This window comes from Eulemur rufifrons, chromosome 9 (genome assembly GCF_041146395.1).
Source record: "Eulemur rufifrons isolate Redbay chromosome 9, OSU_ERuf_1, whole genome shotgun sequence".
Classification (NCBI taxonomy): Eukaryota; Metazoa; Chordata; class Mammalia; order Primates; family Lemuridae; genus Eulemur; species Eulemur rufifrons.
In genome coordinates, this window is record NC_090991.1 from 35,098,872 (window position 1) to 35,111,413 (window position 12,542).

General features: G+C 55.8%; 1 protein-coding gene across 8 annotated transcripts; it reads right to left on the reverse strand.

The window, feature by feature from the left end:
• Positions 1 to 373: 373 nt before the first annotated feature.
• On the reverse strand, positions 374 to 12,295 carry NFE2L1 (NFE2 like bZIP transcription factor 1). Of its 8 annotated transcripts, none has more exons than XM_069482418.1 (6): positions 12,191 to 12,295; positions 9,751 to 10,765; positions 4,721 to 4,900; positions 4,202 to 4,291; positions 3,816 to 3,974; positions 374 to 3,065 (listed from the first exon to the last, which is right to left on the reverse strand). In XM_069482418.1, the coding sequence occupies exons 2-6, from the start codon at positions 10,258 to 10,260 to the stop codon at positions 1,722 to 1,724; spliced, it is 2,283 nt and encodes a 760-aa protein (XP_069338519.1). In that variant the 5' UTR covers positions 10,261 to 10,765; positions 12,191 to 12,295; the 3' UTR covers positions 374 to 1,721. The 8 variants fall into 8 exon arrangements, with proteins under 8 accessions (XP_069338519.1, XP_069338517.1, XP_069338518.1 ...); XM_069482416.1 differs by having other exon boundaries at positions 4,721 to 4,933; XM_069482417.1 differs by having other exon boundaries at positions 12,187 to 12,273.
• Between the last annotated feature and the right edge of the window lie 247 nt (positions 12,296 to 12,542).

A 12,542-nucleotide genomic window follows, 5' to 3' on the forward strand; every position in this document is an offset into this window, starting at 1 on the left:
GCACTCCCAGGCTCACACCTTCTATCCCTACTGTTCAGTTAGGAACCCTCTTCCCCCCCATGCAGAGAGGAATCAAGTGCTTTTCTCCCCCAACTCACTCCTGCTAGTCTGGGGCAGTACTTCAGCCTGGCAGAGCTGGGGGCAGCAGTGGTAGTTAAAAATAAAGACACTGTGGTCCTAAAACCATCTGGCCACTTTGGCTCCCCATCTCTGCCTCCCCCAGGCAGTCCTCCAGGAACCTGTGCTAAGCTGGGGCTGTGGAGAAGCTGCCTGCGGCCCAGAGCTTGGGGGGGGGGGGTGCCCTCAGCCCCCATTACATGCACCTCCCATTCTCCTAGAAAGAAACCCAAAAAAGCAGACAGAGACCTCAGGACAGAGGAGAAAAATCCCAAGTGTTCACACAGTTACACGGAGTCTTTATGGCAAAGAGAACATTTAGCAGCTTTGAATATTGGGGCATCTCCTTTTTTACTCAACACAAGCATTCTAGACCCTATAAGTGAAACAGGGCACAAGCCCTAAAAAAATCAAAGCGCAAGAAATTCTAAGAGGACTAGATTTTTTGTAGTTGCTGAGTTTTGTAGTTTTTGTGTTTTCCCAGTTACAAGCCCAGTTGTTGGTAGGCAGAGGCCTGAGGGAAGGGTCACTCCCCAGTGTTGTGCTGAATACTGCCTGGAGGGTGGTGCACTGGCTTCTCCCTCCATCCCAGCCCCCTGCCTCATGGAAGCTCCCAGAGGAGGGCCACAGGCCCAGTACCCGGAGCACTGCCAGCACCACACCCAGCTACATCAGAGCTACAGGCAGCCGAGAGGGTCAGAGGTGCTGGACGGGACACGGACACGGGATGACAGGTAGAGTACAGCATTCACATGCAGGCTCTGATGGAGACAGTGGGAGCCTCAGCTCAGGGGTGGCTGGAGCATGGAGGGAGATGGCAGTGGCAAGGCAGTGAGTGACATGCGTGGTGTTGGGGCCGCTGCAACATGGGGCCTCATGACCATTTCCTGTTCACTCTATCCTTTGACCCTAAACCTCCAAGCCAGTGCCGAATACCAGTGGTTCCCATTAGATTGAAACATAACAGGCGACAATTCCCAAGAGCTCCCCTTCAGGGATGCCAAAGTGCAAGGAGCAGAAAGTTAACAAGCCCCTCCCCGACCCCACCCTGTGTCTGTATACCCCCCTGGGGTGAAATGGGGTTTATCACACCAGTAACCTAGGCCCACCCGAGTCATTCAAACCTGCTGCCTGGAATCCTGGCTAAAGCCAACCTTAACCTTCCCTTTGATTTTCTTCCCGCTTTGATTTTTTTGGGGATTTCCTTCCTTCTTTCTTTTCTTCCTTCCTTCCTGGAATGAGACTTTCTCCTACTTTCCTCCCCTCTCACAGGTCCCCCCTTCCCCTTTGTGGGCCTTCGCTCTGCACAGCTTTTCCACCTCCAGCAATGCTGGCACCACCCTTGCCTCACAGGAAAGGGGTAGGGTGAGGACCCTGTCCACCCAAATGGGCTGGCCCCTTCCACCCCACCCCAGTGGGGGAGTCGAGCCAGACAGCGCCTGCGCCCGCCTCTTCCTGTACACTGACCCGCAGTCATCCCATCTGAGAAGATATATTGGATAAGAAGGCATTAATGTCCCCACTGTAGGTCCAGGTCCAGGTCCAGGCCCAGCCCTTCTCCAGTTTCGGTCTTGGTGAACGTCAACCCCCCTTCCTCCCCAGGCTCACTTTCTCCGGTCCTTTGGCTTCCTCTCCTGCCGCCGGGCCTGCTGGTCGGCCATCGTGCGGGGGATAAGGAGGACACTGCCATCCCCAGCGTACTGGAGCGCATACTGACTGGGCGAGTAGGGTCGCCCGTTCTCATCCCGCAGCCGCCCAAACACCTCCTGGTACAGGCTCTGGACCTTCTGCTTCATCTGCCGCAGGGACCGCAGGAACTCCACCTTCTCCCGCAGCAGCCGGGCCTTATCGCGCTGCAGGTCTTCCACGTCGCGCTCCAGGTTCAGGATGGTGTCCAGCTTGCGCTTGCGGCAGTTCTGCGCCGCCATCTTGTTCTTGCCCCGGCGCCGGATGTCCCGGATGAGGCTCAGCTGGGCCTCGCTCAGCTGGTATTTGGACAGCAGCTCGTTGAACTCCTCCACGGGCAGGTTGATGATTTTGTCATTGGTGAAGGGGATCTTCATCGCTCGGGCTCGGTGCTCATCCCGGCTCATCTGCTTGTCCAGGAAGTCGGCCTGCTTCTCCTTGCTGCCCTTCTTGAGGGCGCTGGGTGGCGGCAGGTCGGCGGAGTCGAGCGCACTGGGCGCCATGTTGTACGTGTGGTTGTGGCCCACGTGCTCCAAGTAGGGCAGGCAGGAGAGCTGCGACGGATCCTGGTAGCTCATGCGGCAGAACTTGGAATACTCAGGCTGGTAGCCCACAGCACCCTCGGCCTCTTCCAGATCCAGGGTCTCAGAGTCAGAGCTGTAGCCAACGGCACCTTCCTCAGAAAAGGAGGAAGAGGCAGAGGAAGACGCGGAGGAAGAGGAGGAGGAAGAGGAAGAGGAAGAAGAGCTGCCTTCAGAGCTGCTCAGGGAGGAAGGGCTATGGCTAGAGTCCAAGGAGAGGCCTGAGTCAGAGTCAAACTCCTCCTCGAGCTGGGAGGCCTGCACAGGATTAAAGCCTTCTTCAATGGCCAGGTCCATTAGGCTGATCTCATCCAGCATGGCTTCGTCTAACAGACCCCCCAGCGGGTCAGGCAGCTCGGGGCCTGCTGTGTCATTGGCTGTGCCGTTGAGCTGGGGTGGAAAGAAGAATCCTGCCAGGTTGGTGGAGCTAAAGGTGGAATTGAGGCTGGTGGAATTGCTGGGGACCAGTGGGAGCAGCGTGGAGCTGCCAGCCACAGGCAGGCTTTCCACCTCAGGGCTGAAGAGTGAAAAGTCCTGGCTGCAGCCCCCCAGAGATGCCTGATGCAGGCTGACATTCTGATTGATGGGGGTGTTGGGGGCAAGGCTGTAGTTGGTGCTCAGTGGGTCTCCAGGAGGGGCACTGTAAAGGATTTCACTTGCTGACGTATTCACTTCCATGGCCTGGGAGGGGAGAAGAACACCACTCTTCACTAGGAGCAGACCCCTGCCCTGGTGCTCACACACTGCAGGGCCCCAACAGAGGCACAGACAGCTGCACGGGTATAAAGGCAAGAGACTGGAAACCAAAGCCCACAGTGTCACCTCCTGGCCCTGCTTGGTCCACCAGGCCTGGCAGAGATGGGTTCCTTCGTGTGGGCTCCACCCCAATGCAGGACTGACCAGCTCCTGGTCATGTCTGGCCAGACTCCCCTATCTTGGAGGGAGAGGAAGAAAACACTAACGCTATCTCGTTGCAAAACCTAGCCACATCACTTGCTGCGTGACCATGGGCACATCGTTTAACCTCTCTGAGCTTCAATTTTCTCACCTTTGCAATAATAAAGGGCTAACCAGATGATTGTGAGGGCCAAGTGAGACGACGAAAGCTGTAAAGCACCATGTGCGTGTCGGGTATCATTAACTTGGAACCCTGGAAGCACCCAGCCTCGTGACTATCTGCCTGAAGGAAAGGAAGAAGGTACGCCTAGGAGGCAGGCCCTGCTTTGGAAGGCTCAGTCCTGGGCTTTATTTAACCCAAACCCCACTCCTGACTCCACTCCCCACTGCCCCAAGGAGACATCTTCTCAGTGTCCCCACTTTCCTATGGCTCAGACAGAGAAAGTATTACTCCTTTCTCTCCCCAGAGAAGGAAAAGCAACTGAGTGCTAAGATACCGTATGCAAAATCCAATAGGTTTGTGCCCTGTCCTACCTGCATTTCCATGATGGACATGAGATCTTGCCACTGCTGTTCCAAATCAAATGGTGACTCTGTCCCCGTCAGGAGAGGAGACAAGAGGTTGTTTTGAAGAACTGGGGGCTCACTCTCACTAGGCACTGCTTCTGTTATGCTGGAAATGTCTGCTGGAAACTAGGGCAAAACACAGAGGCTTTAACAGGGGAGAAGGAAAGACCACCTTGTGCTTTCCTCCCAGAGACTACCACCTAGAGTCTGCTTCTGTTTCTTCCTTCCTCTGCATTTACCCCCAGCAGCCAGGCCAAGGCCAGAACCAAGAGCTGGCCCCTCAGCCTTGGAGGGACACACCAGGTGCAGGCTGCCCTGCTCACTTGGTGGCCTCTCCCTGGAGTCCTGCTCACCTCAGCATTCTCCCCAAAGGGGCAGGTGGCCTCCAGCAGCCTAAGGCACTCTTCCAGGGACAGGGCCGTCTGGTCCTCCCCACCAGGCACCTGTGGCAATAGCAACTGTAAGTCTGACTGACCTGGGCCTTGGGTGCCTGGGGCTGAAGCCTCTTCCCCAGCATGGCTGCAGGTCTGCAGTCTCCCTCCCATTCCCCTAATCCCAAACTCCCAGAGACAACAGAAGGGAGAGTGGAAGAGTCCTGAAGCAAGGAGAAAGATGCTAGATGCTTCCCCGCTCTGCGTTGTCTGTTGCCAAGGCCCTCTGCGCTTGCTGCTTGTCCACTCTCCGCTCCTCAGCTCAGCCACCGTGACTTATAGACCCCAACCCAATAGAACCCAAAACAGAAATTCAAGTCCACCCGCCCCCGTAGACACAACCTGTCTTTTCTAAGGGAAGTTTCTGAAGAACCGAAGCCTGGTTTGTGAGTTTCAGGGAACAGGGAGGAGAAAAGAGCCCAGCAGCAGAGGTGGCGGTACCTGTGCAGGGAAGCTCTCCCCGGTCTCTCCATCCACTAGCAGGTTTCGTGCCACAGCTTCGGCTCCCTCACCGGCCCAGGTGTCCTGCTCGCCTCCATCTTGCAGCTCCTTATCCACATCCTGCTCCTTTTGGCGCTGACTATAGTCAAAAACCTCACGCCCAGCCCCCAGGTCAATATCCTGTCGCCAAAGGATGTCAATCAGATCTATGTCCTGAAAGACAGATCACCATGACTTTAGCTTTCGGGTCCCAGGGCCCCTCCCTATCCTGCCCCTCTGAGGTCCCTCCTAGTGTCACTCCAGTTAGTCCTGGGTGATGCCCCTCCCAGCCCTGCACTCTGCCAGCCTTTACCCCCTGCCCCTCTGCACCAGCAAGCCTCCATTCATCCATTTCCAGACACTACCCCTTCACCCAGAAAGAGCCACTAGCGAAAACCATTAGCATGGCTACCACCACAAAGGTCTAAAGGCCTGGGATCCAGACTAGAGACACACCCAGGCCACAAGGCAGGGCTGCCTCACTCCTACATAAGAAGGGGGGAAATCAGGAGACACTTCTCATTCTGGGAATGGGAACCCCTTAAAACTTGGTTTGTAGGAAGCTGACCAGGTAAGGCAAAGGCGATCTGTCATGCAGAATTTCTTAGCAGTGGCCAGGCTTGCATCAGCCTGTGGTGCCATTTCATTTGCATAAAGGGGTGGGGTGGGGTGGGGTGGGGTGGGCTGGAAAGGAAAATCCCTGCATTTCCAACCACCTGATGCAACCAATGACAACGACATGCTCTACAGCCCTTCCTACAGCCATTCCCCCTTCCCCAGCTGACAGCAAGAGTAAGGCTGAACATGCACAACTCCTGAAGCCCAGGCTCACCTCAAGATCCACCCCTGCCAGACTTCCCACTCTCAGCTGATCCTGGCAAGCTGCCTCCACCCCAGGGGAGCCTCAGGCAGTCAGGTGACCCCACTGGGCATCCCACCCCTGCCCAGGCCAGCCCCACTGTGTCCCTTCCTTACCACACCCTAGGACTCACCAATTCCCCATCAGCCAGCCTACTCAAGGACACAACCCCCATCGCTGCTCAGCTACAACTGCCACCCTGGGCACCAAAATGCCTCCCTCCTGCTCTACTCTGGTAGCTCCTGAACATTCCTGCACCAACTGCCACCCCATTGCCACCAGCATAGAACCCTAATAAATAGAGCCATTTGGGCTTCCTATACATGCCGCCCCCTGTGCCTGAGCCCTCCCTACAAGTCTGAAGAAACCCTAAAGTGTTGCCTTCCATTCAGGTTTAAAAAGCAGACAAACACTTTCCAGATATCCTTAGATCAGATCCGCCTTCCTGGCCCTAAGTAGGTATCCCTTTCCCACCATAACCCTCCCGATCCTAAGACCTCCCAGATGTACCACTCCCTTTAGTCTCCCCACATACACCAACCTGAACAGAAGCCCTGGACCCAGGAGCAGAAGGGGGCTGGGCCACCTGGTGACCAGCCAGCAAAGAGTTAAGGGGCCGGCTGCCTTTGGCATGGCCCCCACCACTGTGAGAGCTGCGGTCCAGGCGGGTCATGGTCTGCGAGATGAGCCCCAGGGCAGCCGGTGCCGGGAAGCCGGACAGGGGGCTGCAAGGAGCTCGTGGCTTGCAGGGAGCACACCAGGCTGGAAGGGTGGCCCCTTGCTAGCTCCAAGGGGCCCGAGGAGGGTGCCCCGCCCGTGCTGCTGCCTGGGCGGCCCAGCCCAGCCCCCTTCCTCCATCCTTGAGCAGCCCCCTCCCACCTCACAACCCCAGTTCCACTCAGGCGCCCAGCAGCCCCCACCCTGAGCTCACCGCAGAGGCTGCAGTGAGATGGGACTCCCACCCCATGCTCCGTGCTCAAGCTGCAGAGGAAAGCAAGCTCCCTCCTGGGCCTATCCTCCCGCTCCTCCCTCTCTCCCCCTCCCCACGCCCCCCAAACTTGTTACCTAGGCTGCAGCAAGGAGCCAATCCCCTCCCCCTCCCACCCCGCAGGTCACTGCTGAGGCTGCAGAGAGCCAATCCCCTCCCCCAGGTCAGCAGCTGGGCTGCGGAAAGAGCCAATCCCCTCCCACTGTCGTTACCTAGGCTGCGCTGAGAGCCAATCTCCTCCCCCAAGTCTCCGCTGGAGATGCGGAAGGAGCCAATCCCCTCCCACCGCCTGTTACCTAGCTGCAGACGGGAGCCAATCTCTGCACCAGGGCAGCTGGAGAAGCTGCCGCAAGGAACCAGCCCATCCCTGGGCCGCCTCCGTCTCCTTGAGGAGATGCACCCAGGGGCGGGCAGCCCCACCCAGCCCAGTCAGTCAGCTGGGGTGGCGCAGTAAGAGCGCCCTGGGGGAAGGGGTGCCACTCTCCTCCCTCCTGTCGCATCTTGCTCATCCAGCCCACTCAGGACTGGGCAGACACTCCTCCTGCAGCTTCTCCCGGAATCTAAATTCTCTGCTGGAAGTGGAAGTTTTCTCGTTTCAAAGAAAGGCTGTGGCCAGTCCTCAAGGCCAGGGACCACAGGCCAGGCTGGGCAGGAACCCAAGACGCCCAGGCCCACCATGAACTAGGGGTTCTGTCACCCTAAAATGGGCCAGACTAGCGAAAATGGGAAAGCCATTTTTGCACATGTGCAGCAATGTCACAGCAACCAGGCCTAGCCCCAAACAAGAGAGATACAACCATGAAGCCCTGCACTTCGGGAGACAGGTGATCCGCAATGTCGTGGCCACAAACATGCCCCCTACTCTCCTTTGCACCCCAGCTTGGTTCAAGAGCATTCTCTGCCTGACCCCTGGCCCACATCTCTCCAATCAGGAAAGAAGGTCCCGACAGCATCAGTATCACAATTTAGACTCCCTGGACTGGCTTCTCAAGGGGAAATTTAGCTCCCTCCTCACTACTGCTCCCCTGGAGCCTAAGGTCAGGTCAGAGAGACAGTATGTTCTCTCTGGTCACAGCCTGCTCCGAGCCTGGAAAGAGCTAAAAACAGGCCACCCCCCTGCTCTGGGCAGAGTGCCAACCTCGAGGGGAATCCTATCCCTGACAAGGGCCTAGCCTATGGCTGTCCATCGGACAGGCCTGGCAGCGGGGAGCACCACCACCCCAGGGATAATACTGGCTCCAGCAGTGCCTGTCACATGCTCTGGACCTGGGTATTTTTATCCCGGAGTTGCTGAGGAAATGTTGTTCTAGACACATAACAATCCTCCCTTCCCCCATGCCCAGCCTGGGCCCCTAATGCTGACCCACCCCACCTCCCAAAGAGCAGTGAAGGTCAGAGGTCAGGGAAAGCACAACCTTCATGAGGGCCAAGAAACAGAAGAAGGCAGGGTCAAAGTCCCAATCCATCCCGCCCCACCACTCAATTATAACCAAAACATCCCATCCCATCCCAGGAGAGCACCTGGCAGGAACAGAAATGGAGTTACCCCTCCATTTGGTCCAGAGTTCCCAGGAGCAAACCCAGTTCCCCTAGCCCTGAAGGAGCTACCCTGGGGCAGGAGCATGGAAGCAGAGGCTGGGAGGCACACCTCTTCAGGACACTGTGCCAAGACCGCAGCCCACTGAAGGAAAAGGGAAGGGGACGCAGAAGAGAGGTGAAGTTCCAAGTGGCCCTGCAAGAAGCTAAGACAAGAAGCCCTGAAACGTAAGAAGTGTTCCTGGCTCTCATGCTCAGATAGTCCTAGTCCCTCTCAAAGTAGATCCAGTATGAGCTAGCCCAGCATAGAGCAGGGTTTCTCAACCTCTGCACTACTGACAAGTGTGGTCAGATGAAAATCTGTTGTTTGGGGTTGTCCCAGATTGTTTAGGATGTTAAGCAGTATCCCTGGCCTCTACCCATTGGACATCAGTATCACCTCCCCCACCCCCACCTCGAGATGCAACAACCAAAACCTTCTCAAGATATTGTCACCTGTCCCCTGGGGGGCAAAATCATCCCCAGTTGAGGACCACTGGCCTGTAACAAGCCATATTCTTTGACAGTCACATTCAGAAACCTGAGCTCAGGAAACAGGTTCCAATGCAGGGAGGGAGGCAAAACGTGGTCTGATCTGGTGGGCAGAAAGAGCCAAATTCTGCAGCATCTACAAAACCTCACATCCCTCTATATCCCCACGTCTCAGAAAACCCATCCCAGCGCAATCCGGCCTTCCCCTTCCCTAATGGCCAGAGTGCAGTGGGCCTTTTCTCCAGCTCTTTAAGGCTGTGTGGCAAGCCAGAGCCAGACAGACCCAGAGCTCAAAGCAGTCTTATCATGTTGGTGGGGTAGGGGCAGCACAGCCATTTGCATAGTTCAAGGCAAAGAACTGCATCACTTTCTGCCCAGAACAGTATGTCAGCCACGTCACAGGAGCTAAAGATCTCTCTGACAGCTCAAAGCAAGTTGACTTGGGCAGCAGAACACAGTTTCCCTTCTAGCTCCCAGCCCTCTCTTCCCTACTCCCTGCATTGGCCTTCAGCAAAGAATGGAAGCCTTGGCCCTCTCCTGGCCAAGAGTAACTATCCAAATCTACTCTCTGGCTCAGGCCCAGGAGAGCTGAATTATCAGGACCTTATCACAATAACAGGCCTGACCACAAAGAACAACTTCAAGGTATGTATGTGTTTTGATGTGGTCAGAGGTACAAGGCAAGAGTCCACAAAATATTTGTGTCTTAGCAACAGATATACACCGCATCCAAGCCCGTCACAACACGACTCCCTCCCCCACCCCAGGCCTCCAGTAGTCATGTTGAAATCCAAGCAGTAAACACCCTGGCATGTGCTAGGAACCTCCCACTGCCCTGACAGTACATTTAGAGGTGGGTCAATGGTTCAACACAGGCAGATGCTCCCAGCCCCCAACCATAAACTCAGACAATTCAGCCCATTCCTATCTAGGAACAGTGCCTGAGACACCCCCCTCTGCCCCCCACAACCTATCTGGCTCTTTAGAGGGCTCAGTGCTGCGACCACAGTCCTTTAGGACCAGCCCACCACCCTCCACCCCAGACACCACCCACCCACCCTCCCCAGGGCCACTAACCTCTTTGGTTAAGTCTCCACTGACTGGAGGGGCTACAGCCCCCAAATCCTCCAAATCTTCACTGAATCCCTGCTCCGTTTCGCTTTCTCGCACCCCGTTGTCTGGGCCTGTCACATCTTGGAGGCCACTGGAGCTCTCAAGGGTGAGGCCTGAGCTGGGCTGGGTGCCAGAGACAGACCCCTCCGGGTCCCGGTGAACCAGCCAGGCATTTACCTCAGTGGTTGGCACCTGGAACCTGTCCAGGGCCCTCACCTGACTGAGGAGCCGCCGGGCAGTGAAGTAATTGTCCAGGTCTATGCTCTTGGGGTGGATACCATAGCCATCCAAGGTATTCCTCAGGTTGTGGAACTGGGTCTGCGTATAGGCAGAACTGGGCCCCAGGATGATCTCCCGGAGCGGGGGGAGCTGTGAGGTCAGGTAAGTATCCACGTCCACCCGCACCCCAATCAGACTCAGCAGAATGGTGAACTGGAGAAGTCCTTCCGTTAAGTATTTCTTCAGAGAAAGCATTGCTGAAGGACCAGAACGTTTATGCTTTTTGGTTTTTAAATCTTCCAAAAGACAAATCAAGGCCACTGCTCTGCCGCTCCAGCCAGCAGGTCACCCTCGTCAGTGCCAAACCTCGAACCCCACCCTGGCAGAACACAGGGGCTGAGCTCCCTGATGACCCCAGAGGAAAGCACACCCCGTGGAGCCAAGGCCACTCTCCAGACCACATTCACTTTCCCCTTGGCGACACCTCACCTCTCAAAGTACAACTGTTCCTAACCCAGTCCAGGCCCTCGGGGCCCACGTGACTTACTGTCTCCACAGTCCACATACAGTCACTTCCTCACTCACATTAGTTGTCCTCTCTGTAGATTCCACTGCAGGCTGTTCTCAGGAACAGCTGATGAATTTTTTTTTTCCTTCTCCCTCCTAAGGTTTATTTTCTTTGGCTGAAGCTACAGGCCTTTTGTCTTGGGTCAGAGTGTCCCGCCTCCTCCACACTTACCAGGGGGGTTTCCAGAGAAACCTGAAATGGGAATCACAGAGCAACAGGATAAGATTCCACACTTTTTACACCATGTTCAAGGTAGGAAAACCTTTACAGAAGGTAGAAAACACATTAAAAGGCCACTTTTATGGGAAGAAAAAAATCACTTGCTCTCAGAGAACAACCAAAACAACCTGTCACAGACAGAACAACAACTATAAAAGGAAGGACCACACAGGAACTCAGTTACTGGATATTAAATTTGCAATACCCTACAAGGTAGCTTGCCTTGGATAAGCAGACAATGCCCAGGGCATCCAAAATATCTTGCACCTTGTTTGATTTACCAACCCTCCCCCCATACAGGACATTACCCAGCTTCTATTTTTAACATGAGAAGCCCATTTCCCATCTTAAAGGAAAGTCGGTTTCTCATCTCTCAGGAGAAAACTGCCTACAACAGTTGTCCCTTCCAGTGTGAAAGGGGAAGAAGAGATTACCAATGGGTGTGAAAGCACGTAAGGACAATGTTCAGGCCACCACTTCACACAAAATAATAAAGCCTTTTCTTTTCCTATCACATTCATATTTTTAAAAAAAAAATTTATAAGTGAGGGAAGGAGGGGGATGGTGGGGGGCCTTCGCAGGACTACTGCTTCCAGAGTTTGCATAGGCAGGTTTTATTTTCATTCATACGACCTTCTGAGCCAAAGCAGCAGGATATGGCCAAATTCTCAACCTAGACTGCCAAGTGAGGAGGGGGCCGATCTGCCTTTCAGTTTCTGGTCTTTCCTTTTGAGCTTCCATTAATTTGATAAATCGACCATCTTCACTGCTGTGAGCATCTACCAACTTCGTTCTAAAGGTCTCCCCCCTGAAGGGATCTACACAGACGCGCACACACCCTCATTTGGTTAAACACAATTGCAACCCAGAATTCCTCGTTAACGCTATTCTCCCGTTCTCACGCAATTTATCACTAAAATCTCCCAAGGGCCAATTAAGTTCGAGAAACCAAACAAAGTCCCTTAAAAATCGACTTAGGGCCAGAGGGCCCTGGCCTTAGTACGGTCCCACCCTTCCCCGGGTACCCGAGTCCGGCTGGGACCAAGTCGCCATGCCCACTCTCGGCGCCTCCGCTTCTAGCCTCCTGGGGCGGCAAGCGAACAAGTGCTACTTCCCTGGCCCTGACCCACCCTTACAAGCAAACCCCACCCCGCCCTCCGTCCCTTTGGCCCCACCCCACTCCTAAACCCGGGCCTCACACCACGCCTTCCCATGCCCTCAATCCTGCCCAGTCCAGCCCACCCCGAGCCGGCTTTCCTCTCGGCCCCGCGCGCGGCCTTTCCCTGTCAGGCCCAGGGTTGGGCCCCTCAGAACAATCCCGCCGCCCTTCACTCCAATAAGCCTCGACCCGCGGTGCTGCGTCCCCCCTGCAGGAAAAGGAGTATGCCCGGTACCCGCTGCTGAGCTTGGCGTCCGCCGCTGCCGCCACAGCAGGCCCTCAGCCTGGGTCCCGGCCTCGCCGCCGCCACCGCCGGCCGGCCTAGAGCTCCCCAGCCTCCGCTTCCCTCCCCGCCCCCTCCTTCCACCGCACTCGAAAGCCCGCCCGCCAAAGCCACCCCAGGAACAGTTTCTCCAATGGACTGGCCGAGAATCTGGCCGTCGCCGGAAGTCGTTCTGATTGACAGGAGAGAGAGCCCAATGGCTGAGTGTGCCTTCTCCTCCCCGGCTCGATCTTCCAGGACTGACGAGGTCCACAGTCCAATGGGTATCGAGGCCCGCCCCACGGCGTGCGCCCGCCAATGAGTAGCGT

Bases quoted from the DNA above. Each gene is read 5' to 3' on its own strand.
- NFE2L1 (XM_069482416.1), bottom strand. From the start codon at position 10,260: ATGCTTTCTCTGAAGAAATACTTAACGGAAGGACTTCTCCAGTTCACC. The intron at 4,292-4,720 runs GTACCGCCACCT...CTATTGCCACAG, and splicing joins GGGAGAGCTTCCCTGCACAG to GTGCCTGGTGGGGAGGACCA. The intron at 3,975-4,201 runs GTGAGCAGGACT...GTTTTGCCCTAG, and splicing joins CCTTTGGGGAGAATGCTGAG to TTTCCAGCAGACATTTCCAG.